The 12,303-nt window shown below is 45.3% G+C and overlaps 1 protein-coding gene across 1 annotated transcript in view; it reads right to left on the bottom strand.

The window, feature by feature from the left end:
- LOC117726650 (protein kinase C-binding protein NELL1-like) overlaps positions 1 to 12,303 on the bottom strand; it is a 183,911-nt gene that overhangs the window by 98,588 nt on the left and 73,020 nt on the right. The window contains exons 11-12 of the mRNA XM_034526897.1: positions 7,456 to 7,555; positions 5,040 to 5,168 (exon numbers count right to left, since the gene is read on the bottom strand). Of these exons, the coding sequence (XP_034382788.1) occupies positions 5,040 to 5,168; positions 7,456 to 7,555 (229 nt within the window). The remainder of the gene's footprint in view (positions 1 to 5,039; positions 5,169 to 7,455; positions 7,556 to 12,303) is intronic.

Raw genomic sequence — 12,303 nt, 5'->3', positions numbered from 1 at the left:
GAATAAAACTGCAGAAGAACGCAGCCCTGGGCGGTGTGAACCGTTGAGGGAGTCGTAGCGTTTGCATCAAATGCAAGTTAAATTAGGCCCAATTAAGACTCAGTCACTCCGCAACTAGCGCTGCAAACCAAACGCGCATGTTAAACAAGAGTCGGTGTCTTGAGTTGCGCCAGAAGAGGTCGGAGAAGCGTTACGGGGGTACAGTGACCCCCGTGAGGGTTCTCCTAACAGCGGGAGGATTCTCCACAACAACCTCCCGAGACCATTTCTATGGAAACGCGCTTCGTCTCTCTGCGTGTGTGAAAACACTCGACTCGAGCGTCTTATCTAAACTGCCCGCTCACCCATAAACATCTCCAAGGACGCGTCGCGGCTGGCGGTTCATTTGAAACATGGAGGAGAAAAATAAGTGCACAGAAGAGGCACTTATTGAGAGGCTGTAACACACAAAAAGAAAGAAAGAACGCTTCCTGCAGAGTGGGAGATCATTTGGGCATATTGAGAGAGCACGAGGTCCATAGAAAGCCGAGAACATGAAATCATATAGATGGTGCATTTAATGAAAGAAAGATATGCACTTTAGACCCATGCTGGGATTTCACCCACCGTAGAAAGAGGTATACAGAGCGGCCTCCGGGGTAACAACAGCCATTTGGGAGGAGGGTCACTCCCTGTAGCACTCAAGCTCTGAAACAGGGAATTAAGTTGCTCAACACCAGGTGCCTTGGCTTCTCCTCTGGTATTTTGAAGCTTCATTGTGCGAGCGCTCAACCTGAGATGTGTACTCGGCAGCGCGTCCTCTCGAGCTGAGAGATGACACAGTAGATCTGCCGGGACTCGAAGAATATCACTGACACGAGCTGATGAGGATAATAAGCCTGAGTAAGTAAAGCCCATCGGCGCTAACAGGTGGGGGTGACACGTTGAGCTGAAGATAGCACAAGCCAGTTGTTTTTATCAGTGGTAATTAGACCTTCACAGTATTCCTGTGTGTCACAGCATTGATCTGATTGCACATATTGTATATCAAGCTATTGATAGTCCTGTTACAGTACATACTAATTTTATGTTATGTATTATTGAGAACGTAAAAAAAATGATGTGAGGATGTGGGTGGCAGCCTGTCGGTGCTATTGTTAGCATCGTAGCGTCGAAGGTAAAGGGTTTAAAACAAACCTGCATGTACGTGCTTATTTTGGACTACGGGTATCTCTGTGATTGAGTAGCGACCTGTCCGGGTTGTAGAGTTGCACCGATACCAGTGCGAATATCCGAAAGGCCTCCGACCCAGCCTGACATGCTGGATCGGGTATCTCATGTTATCATATCGTGTGTCGGCTCGTTTATTGTCACTCATTACAAACATGCATGGACGTAACGTAGCCTTATGGATGCATATACACTACGTTTAGGTTCATGGAAATATCATAAGGTGATGGAGTAAAAGCTGACGGTCTTTCGTGTAACTTTCTGTTCGAGCTGAAGGGCCTTCAGTGTAAAAACAATAATTCCACGCAGTCCATTAGGCCTATCGCACTTCACGGCTCTGTTGGAGCCTGTGCTGACGAGACCAATCAATAGCAACCACTCTGCCTTCTTAGCCAGACAGATGAGGAGCCGCTGCCTGAACATCCAGTGTGCAGAGTGAGTCCTTCCGAAACAACGTCGAGAAAGATGTCGGCGCTCACACATCTTTGATGGGAGTAAATAACGACGCTGCCCTTGGACGGGCAATCCCAGTGAGGCAAAGAACATCATTAGTGTGTGCTCATGTTCCCTGTTCCTCCGTGCGCGCGTAGCGTATCCTGCATATGCAAGCACATTTCTCCTTTTTTGAAAATTAGGCAGATGGCTTTAAATATTAAACACGTTCTCTCGCCGTGTGCACGAAAAAACAGGCGTGCGTCATATGGGACACAATATGCTGCAGCTCCATTGACTTCTAGCGGCTGGAGAGGAAAAAAAACAACAACAAAAAAAGCATGTTTCATCGTAAATGACACTCCTTCTTCTAAGTGACGTGAATCAGAGAAGTTGGAGAAACACACTGCTGGACAAATGTCCCGATTCTTCAGTAAAGAATTTCCCCTCGTGTTGTCGAGGAATACACGGTTAAAGTCCTAACGTGCTTTTTTAATGGGGAGATTAAGATCAATCCAACCTTTTACAACAGGTGGGGGTACCTCATTTAAAGTGAGGGCACACTGGAGGACAATATCGCCCGGCTAAACACCCCACTAATAATCAGGTATTCAGTTTAAAAGAGAGGGAGAGTACAACCGCGGCCTCGTACGGCGCCAGACGGAAGCCTTAAACCGGGCTATGTTTAAATCTCCTGGTCCCTCCTCAAACAGCCCTCTGATTACAAGTGTATAATCTCATCCTCCATCATTCAGCTGCACATAAAAAAACAAAAAAAACATTCACGAGGATATAATGGTCACATATAATGGGCGGCTTAGAGCCACAGACAGACATAATCTCCAGTTTATAAAGCACAAGAGGAGAAATTAAACGTCTATTCTCAAGACTGCTGGGCTTTTGTTTATAACGACAACAACAAAAAAGGGAGAGGGCGCCCGAGTCTGCTGCGTAAGACACGTTATCGTAAGCCAATTTAAGTCGGAGGTGAGAACGGAGTCAAATATCCCCACGACTGCAGCTAATCCGGCCACAATAGAAGTATGAGCCTGCTTTCAGGGAGCAAACCCTAAACACGGATAACGCCGCCGCCGCCAATGTACATAGTCGATTTGACAATCGGCGTTTCTCAGCCCCCTCACTGCCGTGGAGCTCTGGGTAAACCCCGTGCAGATCAAACCGGAGGGCTCGTGACCGCGTTTAGTGAGTTCGGGCCGAGGGCTGCGGCCCCCTGAAAAGACAACTGCACCGAGACGTCGAGCAAATCCTTCAATCCGCCGACCGCCGCGCGCCCGAGCTTCTTAAATCAAATTAAAAAAAGGCCATTATTACATCCATCACAAGGACTCTGGGCCTCCGGCGCCCGTCGACATCTCAGCCAAGTCCAACAATCAGCACACTTGATGGAAGCGCCCAGCCACTCTGAGGCTAGCTTACGCCGATACGGTTAAATCCAGACTTAGAATAAGTAGGAACTAATCTCCGTTTATGGATTATAGTTTAAATCAATATGGAGATGCTTGCTTAACCAAATAAGAAAAAAATGTGAGACCGAGTATGTATTTGTAAACTTTAAGTTGTTATGTATTCCTCAACAAAACACACATTGTTTGCTAGCCAGCAGGCTAAAAAGTCAGGTGGGTTAGCCGAATGTTAATTTCTCCTCTTTTGAGATAAACTTGTTGGCTGAATTCATTCATTAAATATAATCCAGTGTATTATGTTGTGTTTAAAGAGAGGTTTACAAATGAAATTAATAATGTTTGAAAGTTTGGTGCAACATGATTTAAGGTTAGACTATGATTTAATAAAGGTCAGAATAATAAGAGGGTGAGGCAGTAAATATTTACTTTTAAATTAGAAAATAGTCAACTGAACATTTACCCACAACTCTACAGATCTGGATTAAATCCCCCAAACATAACGGATCTTTTTCTGTCTCGTTTCCCACATTTTAATGTGGTTGTTAAAACATTTTGAGAGAAATAATTTGAGATGCTCCAATACACTAATGCAAAAAAATTTACCAAAATCATATTTGCTATTCGTTTGTCTTCGTTTTGGGTTTTTATCTTCAGACAACAGATTATTATCTGCATTTACAACATATTTATTATTGCGTCACATTTATCCGTGCAGGCAGCCGTCAGATGAGAGGGCTGCAGCTAAAAAAAAATATATATATAAAAAAAATAAAAATGTATTATCATTTAGATGATATTGAAACTCGTGACAAGTCTCTAAACGATTAAATTAAATTAATGTCTATTTCAAACTCAATGGCACCCTTTTGGAAAATGGCCAGCAGGAATGTTAAACACCATTAGTGGACTAAATATGCAAAGCTCCTTGAACCAGAGGTTCTCGGGTAATTTAATGAAACTATTTGAGTCGCTGAAAATTGAATCTACCCTTAACCCTTACCCGGTGTGCAAAGTACCCAGTGGCAATAGGGGGGTACGGAGGGGGGAGGGGGGGGGGGGGGGTCTTGCCGTGCCATGCGGATGTCTTCCAGACTGTGCATCCGAGATTTCATGGATGCAAGCCGATAATAATAAGGCCATTCACACAACTACTGAACCATTCAACAACTGTGCCCTGCAGTGGAATCCACCCTGAAATTTGTATTCAAATGTATTCAATACGTATATTCTATCTCACCGTGAAAATATCCACTGCTTTTTCTTTTCCCGGTTGCACAGGGTAAGTGGATCCTGCACTTGTAGAGCGCTTCAAACACTACATGTCGTCATTCACACCCCGATGGCAGGACTATCTGAGCATTCATACTACATTCACACACACACACACACAGACACACACACACACCGCAGGGACAGCCTACATCCGGGGATCGAAGCGCCGATCAACCAGCATAAACGTGCACCTGAAAGAAAACCATGAATTAAAAGCTGACACACCGCCAGCTAGGGATGCTTTACTCCGACACACACACACACACACACGGTTCCATTTGACTCCAGTAGCTGCCGAGGACTCTCATTGTCACAAATGCAATAAAACCTTCACACGTGAGGGAGGAAACAGCAGCAATGCATCACAACATGTGGCCAACAAGCCAGATCAACCTGCAGAAATGTCCACCGCGGGCGCCGCCGCCATACGGAGTGTGATCATAAGGAAACGGGCTAATAAATGAAAGCTAATCCCTTTGTTAAAGTGTTTCGCTGCGACTGTATTTGTTTACGTCCAAGAACAACGACGAAGCAACGTCCATTATTTTTCATAAACAAATCAAAAAGAACCAACGAGAGTATCGATAATGAACCAAAACCGACAGGCAGAATCGATGGAGAGCACCAGGCCTTAAACATCCCGATGTGATGGATAATACGGTCACGTGAGCCACGGCTCGGCTGGAGCTGTGGAGTCCCTACCTTCACAGTACGTAGAGTCCCCGTGGATGGAGGCGTAGCCGCCCTTGCATTCACACTCGGCTTTAGTATTCCGGTTTTTACAGTCAGAGTTTTCGCCACAAATGAGTCCCTCCGCGCAGAAGTCATAACCTGGAAGAGAGAGGGACAAAAAGGAGGGACAATTACTTTGGGCCGTACACAAGGGAACGACCCCCCCCCACGAATAAATACTGTGGATGACGACGAGCCCGGCGTATAACGCTTATGACCACACTTATGACAACGAAACAAACAATACAACAACAACAACAAAAAAGCACAGACCCCATCCCATAATGATGCCGCTCGTTTTCAAAATAAGAGTGCACCCAAAAAAATTATCTCTCGACTAATAAAAAAAAAAGAAAAAAAAAAGCTTAATTGGTTACTTGTGAGTGCGACGGGGAGCTAATTAGCGCTCTGGCGGAGAGAGAGAGAGAGCGCGCGTTATTGAACGGCGGCGCCGGTGGCTTCGAGAGGCTTTTCGTGGTCATTTTCCATTTAGTTCCCGACACTTTTCTTTTCAACGACTCCCGAGATGACGAGATGAATACACGGCTGCCACCTTCCCAAATGAAGCAAGACACACACACACACACACACACACACACACACACACACACTGCACTTTCCCCCCCCCCCCAAAAAAAGCCACGTTTCAAGGTCACAACAGGGGAAAAAGTGTTTTGCACTAGTGCGGCCGACGAGATCAGAATCCCTCACTGGCTTCCCACCTGTTAACGTCATTATCTATATCGGAAACACATGGTACCGCTCATGGGATTAAACCCCCTGATCGGGGGGGGATTGGATCTTTAACCCCCCCCCCCCCCCGATCCTGCACGTGTGCAGAAATGTGACATCGCAGATAGACGTTCTGAGAATCAGCCTGACCGATAAGGAATCGGGCCGACGGGACACGCAGAGAGGAGATTGTCCGCTGCTCGGTAAGTACGAGCGGATGTCGCCCATCATGTCCCGTAATGAAAGACACACTGGCTGCGTATAATAAAGCCCCCCCGAGAGGCAAAGGGGGGGCCATTACCGGAGGAAAAGAGCTGTGACTGCATCCCTGCTTCCTCCGCCCGGATTGTGTAAACATGTACAAAAAAAAAAAAAAATAATCCCATAAGGAATAACACTCGCGCTTCAGGGCTGCACAAAAATAATCAAATATTTTTCGCGATTCCCACAATTAAATGGACGCGGTCGAGTGCGATATCAACGTGTTTTTTTTGTGTTTTTTCTTAAAACGCTCCGCCCCCGTATCGAATCGAGCGCTCCCCTAAAAACAAAACAAAAAAACAGGCGGCCCCGAGGCCGTCGTGCACGCGCTTCCGTGCTGCGGCGGCCTCTGAAAAAAATTAATAAATAAATAGAAAACGATCCAGAATGTTGCAGCTGCAGAGTAATATTCTGTGTATTGTATTCGTAACGACAGCAGGGGGGCGTAAACACTCTGTGGGAAATTGTGTATTTAGCAATTTACCGCAGGATTTAACGGCGACGCACAAAGTCAGAGCGAAGGAAGAGTTCTGGAGATGATTAGGAAAGAATGACCCGCTCGGAGTGTGTGTGTGTGTGTGTGTGACAAAGAGAGGGCTGTAGAGAAAACACTGTGACCATCAATCTTTAATAGTTGGCTCTTACTGTATAAACTCTCCTCTGTCCTCCTCTCCTCTCTCTCTGCAGTCTATACTTCACACCTTTCTTCTCTCAGTCTTATTCTTTCTCTCTTCTTCTTCTCGCTCCTCTCCCCTTTATCTTTCCTCTCCTCACCTTTCTCACCTCCTCCGCTCCTCTCTCAACACGTAACGTCCATCGTCGTATCCTCTCCTTAACTTTCCCATCGCCTCCCTCTCCTTCCTTTACAACGCAGCAGGTATGAGACTCTGTACCTCCTTCCCTCTCCTTGAATTAACCTTTCATCCTCCTTCCCTTTCCTGTCTTCTCCCCTCGCCTTCTCTTTTACATGCCGTTCACCCTCCTCTGAGGCACGCTGCTCATCTTACGTAAATGAGAGCCCAATTTCCTTCGCTCAGAAGCTGCCCCCGGGTTTCTTTCATTACGGCTCTATAGCCGACAGCGTCCTACCGTTTGTTTATTCAATGTATTTACTGAATTACCCGTGGCTATTTACCCTGGAGTAGCTTCCCCGCCAAAGCAGCGGGGATCAGGCAAATTGGCATAGCAGGTGCTCCACAGCAGACAAGACCAATCTGCTCTGATAGGTATGCCGGCCCAGAAGCACTCGCGGTGGAACGGGAGAGAAAAGAAGAATTATTGCAGCGGCGGCGCGGCATCGAGCAAGCGGCAGGGTGGATGTGTTTTGCTTTCCGCAGCAAGCCCCGGGGAGGGATGCGTGCACGTCCCAAAGGAAAAGAAAGGTGAGACGTACCTCTGCAAACATTGCAGCACCGGCCATCTGGTAGGATCTGTTCGCCGACGGTGCAGTTGAGCTCCGGACAAGCCTCCGTGACCTTCACCATCAGGCCGCTCTGGAAGGACGGAGGCAGAATCAACGTGTCAATGTCAACGGGAATGACACGCGGTCGGATCTGTTCCGGGTCCAGGGCTCAAACTAAGAAGCTTCCCATCGCAAGCACACTTATTTGACCCTTTTTGTTTAAGAAATAAAAGATACAGGCCTTTTACCCCGTCCGAAAAAGAGTCTATTTTCAGCTATGTTCCGCAATTTTCAGCTATTTCTTTTAACATTTCAGCTTCAAGCTTCACATTTTCAGCTGTTTTCAGCTATTGTTTTATATATTTCAGCTTCAAACTTCAGATTTTAGCATTCCAAAAGAACAAGTACTTTTGTTGCCTTAACCTAACCTAGCGTGACACGGAGGCTCATATTAAAACGTATTTATAAAAACATATTTGAACATTGGTTTTGCAGAAAACGTACAATGGCAACTTTTTTTTTTGTATGCTGGCGACTGGGAGGATTTTCCTAAATAGGTTGACCTGCCTGCCGACACTCACAGCAGTTGCGTTTTTTAAAACATTTTGGGGGGGGGGTAACGGTCCAAAACCAGGCGTCAAGATGGAAAGACCAACCTGACGAGAGAAGGTGTGAACCTGCTGACGCGCTCTGCAGCACGATGAGCCGGGGTGTTTTTTTTAATGGTCAATTAGAGACATTTCTTTAATAATGTCATGGAGATGTAGATACTTCCCTTTTCATATATTCCGTGCACTTGTCACCAAGATTAGAGGATGAAACATTCATTAGTTTTGGAGGGAGACGGCAGCAGATGCAGATTTTCCTCATGCGCTCACGTCACTGATTACATAACTAATAATGTTCTAAGAAGGAATAACACTTTGTTTCTTACAGTAGTTTATTCCTGGGGTCTCCGGGGTTTCTGTAGTCACAACAACTACAACAGACTGATTTTGTTGTTTCAAAAACAAGCTTAATCTGAATTATTTTTCCTACACATGATAACTTTTTTATTGTCGGCTGTCAAACAATAACAACATTAATCAAGAGTCACATTCTACCAGACGTTCAACCTTTGTTCTTATAAATAATTTAATAATATGTTTAAACCAAGGCCTCATCTTTTTATTAAGAATGCTCCAGACCATTGTGTCTGGAGCAAGTCACATAATTATAATTGTTAAATATTAAACCTTCATGTTTTACAACCTTGCAAATCAAGCTTGTTTATTCTTTTTACGTCTAGTTCCAGCTCTCTGACGTCTCATAAAGGCCAGTTTGAAACTCATAATTTCAACCTAACCAAAGTGGAGGATGAAACAACACCGGGGGAAGGTAAAAAAACACGAGAGTAGACTCAGACATTCCTGACTGAAGGACGCTGCCATGACAACGGAGACGGGCGAGATGTAAAGGCTGCATATATGCCGCTCACATTCACGGAGGAGGGGCACGAACACAGACAGCAGGTGAGCTGCAGATAGGCGCCACAAAAGACCAAAAGGGAGACGGAAACTCTGCGTCGTCTTCCCCTGGCGCCTTTAAAACAACGACAGCGGCAGTCTGCCCGGAAACCTCTCGAGGTCGAAAAGTGTCGACTCAAAGAGCTCCTTTAGTTCAATTTAGACTTCCTTTTTGTGTGTGTGTGTGTGTGTGTCGCGCTATTCTAGGAAATGTGTTAACCGTTTTCCCCGTGTCATCTTTTAATAGTAACGCCATGCACTGTGAGCCACTCGGTCAGTGAGAACAATGAAACTCATTGTTCTGGTTTTGAAAAGGCCTCGCACGGTGCAGCGCTCGATAGATAACGAGACGCCAACGCCGAGCGGAGAGGAAAATATAAACACACTTGTTTTATCTTAAACACCGTAAGTTATTCTACCTATGATGTAAAAACACTCTGCAGCCTCCTCAACCAGTCAAAATGCGGTTTAAACTTCATCCTTTCATCCCGTCAGACATTTATTTGTGTGTCATATTGTGATTTTTTCTAAACACAAACTTGGTTGTGAGGTCACGGTGACGCTTGACCACCACGTTCTGATCAGACTAAAGATGGCGTTTGTGTCAAAGAAACAAAGAAAGCAAATAAATTTGTTTCACAAGAACATATTTTGGTATTTTTGCTTAACAATTTTGCATCAATAAAACGCGTGAACATTTCCAAAAGGGTTGGCAATACACGTTTGATCAACTTATCGGCTAATCGCACTAGCATTAAATAATATTCTATCGTGTCAGGCGGCCGTGATGACATCACTAACGCCACCAGTGAAGGGTGACACTTTGAGCTGCCGAGTGTCACCCACCCGTGCAGATGGCACCGCGTAGAGGGTGTCGCGTGTTGTACAGACGATGGAGCCCCTCGAGGCAGCAAACCTGTGATTTGTCGTACAGCGCTATGTAATTTAAAATTGACTCGACACCCCGCGCCCCTCTCTCTCTCTATCTCTCTCTCCTTATGTCGAGGCACATGTTCATCGACGCTTTTTCCCCCCACTTGTCACCGCCGTGACGGTAAAGGAGGAAACGCTCCACGGCCCGACGTGAAGAAACATGGTGGAAACACACAGGTGCTGAGATCTCGTGGGCGGTCGTTTATCAAAAGCTCTGACTAAAGAGATCCCCCCCCCCCCCTTCCCGAAAGCCTCTGTGGCGTTCCACCAATCTGGAAGAATCACGCTTAGTTTGGCGAGACAGCCTTAAAACATATAAAAAGGCTCTCCGTAATGCCAGAGCAGCCTATTACTCATCAGTAATAGAGAAAAATAAGAACAACCCCAGGGTTCTCTTTAGCACTGTCGCCAGGCTGACAGAGAGTCACAGCTCGGTGGAGCCGTGTATTCCAATAGACCTCAGTAGTAATGACTTCATGAACTTCTTCAATGAAAAGATTTTAACTATTAGAGGCAAGATTGATGATCTCCTGCCCTCAACTACTGCCGATCTGTCATCAAGAGGAGTGGCCTTGGAAACGGCTGTATGCCCTGGTGTATATTTGGATAGCTTTTCTCCCATTAACCTAGACCAATTGTCCTCAATGGTTTCTACTTCTAAACCGTCTACCTGTCTCTTAGACCCCATCCCAACGAGGCTGCTTAAAGACGTGTTGCCTTTAATTGGCACCTCTCTGCTGGATATTGTTAATGTGTCTTTGCTAACAGGGCATGTACCACATTCCTTCAAAGTAGCTGTAATTAAACCTCTCCTGAAAAAGCCCACTCTTAATCCAGAGGTGTTGGCTAACTACAGACCAATCTCTAACCTTCCCTTCCTCTCTAAGATCCTTGAGAAAGTAGTCGCAAATCAGTTGTGCGACTTCCTACATCAGAATAGTTTATTTGAGGAGTTTCAGTCAGGATTTAGAAAACACCACAGCACAGAGACAGCACTGGTGAAAATTACTAATGACCTCCTAATTGCATCAGATAAAGTTCTCATCTCCGTACTAGTATTATTAGACCTTAGTGCTGCGTTCAACACCATTGATCATGACATCCTATTACAGAGACTGGATCAGTCGATTGGCATTTCAGGTACCGCACTAAGTTGGTTTAAATCCTATTTATCAGATCGATCTCAATTTGTATTTGTAAACGATGAAGCCTCAATGACCACCAACGTTAATCACGGAGTTCCACAAGGTTCTGTGCTTGGACCAATTTTATTTACCTTATATATGCTTCCTTTGGGCAATATTATCAGGAAACACTGCATAAACTTTCATTGCTATGCAGACAATACTCAATTATATCTATAGATCAAACCAGAGGAGACCAACCAGCTCGCTAAAAGTCAAGAATGTCTTAAAGACATAAAAACATGGATGACCTGCAACTTCCTGATGTTAAACTCAGACAAAACTGAAGTTATTTTACTGGGCCCTGAACACCTCTGGTGATGTGTTTTCTGTACATGGCATTTCCCGGCATCCAACACCACTGTAAAGAATCTCGGCGTTATCTTTGACCGAGACTTGTCCTTTAACTCCCACGTTAAGCAAATCATCTACGTAACATTTCAAAAATCAGGCACATCTTGTCTCAAAAAGATGCAGAAAAGCTGGTTCACGCGTTTGTTACTTCCAGACTAGATTACTGCAACTCCTTATTATCAGGCTGCTCTAATAAGTCTCTTAAATCCCTCCAGTTGATCCAGAATGCTGCAGCTCGTGTACTCACAAAAACTAAGAAAAGAGATCACATTACTCCTGTATTAGCTGCTCTGCACTGGCTCCCTGTAAAATCAAGAATCACATTTAAAATTCTTCTCCTCACCTACAAAGCCTTGATTGGTGATGCACCTTCATATCTTAAGGAGCTTGTAGTACCATATTGCCCCCACTAGAGAGCTGCGCTCACTAAATGCGGGGCTACTTGTGGTTCCTAGAGTCCTAAAAAGTAGGATGGGAGCCAGAGCCTTCAGTTATCAAGCTCCTCTTTTATGGAACCAGCTTCCACTTTCAGTCCGGGAGGCAGACACAGTCACCTCATTCAAGAATAGACTTAAGACTTTCCTCTTTAATAGAGCTTATAGTTAGGGCTGAATCAGGTTTGCCCTGGTCGAGCCCCTTGATATGCTGCTATAGGCTTATAGGCTGCTGGGGGATGTTTTAGGATACACTGAGCACCTATCTCCTCTTCTCTCTCCTTATGGATACATTTACATCTCTCCATTGCACCTTATTAACTCTGCTTCCTCCCCGGAGTCGTTGTGACTTCACGTCTCATAGGGTCCATTGGACCTGGAGGTGTCTGATGCCTGGTGAGCCGGCCTCCCACCTTGGCCCTGCTGATG

The sequence above is a fragment of the Cyclopterus lumpus genome, chromosome 3, assembly GCF_009769545.1.
Source record: "Cyclopterus lumpus isolate fCycLum1 chromosome 3, fCycLum1.pri, whole genome shotgun sequence".
Lineage (NCBI taxonomy): Eukaryota > Metazoa > Chordata > Actinopteri > Perciformes > Cyclopteridae > Cyclopterus > Cyclopterus lumpus.
Note: the sequence above shows the minus strand (reverse complement) of the source record. Positions and strands in the feature narration are given on the sequence as shown.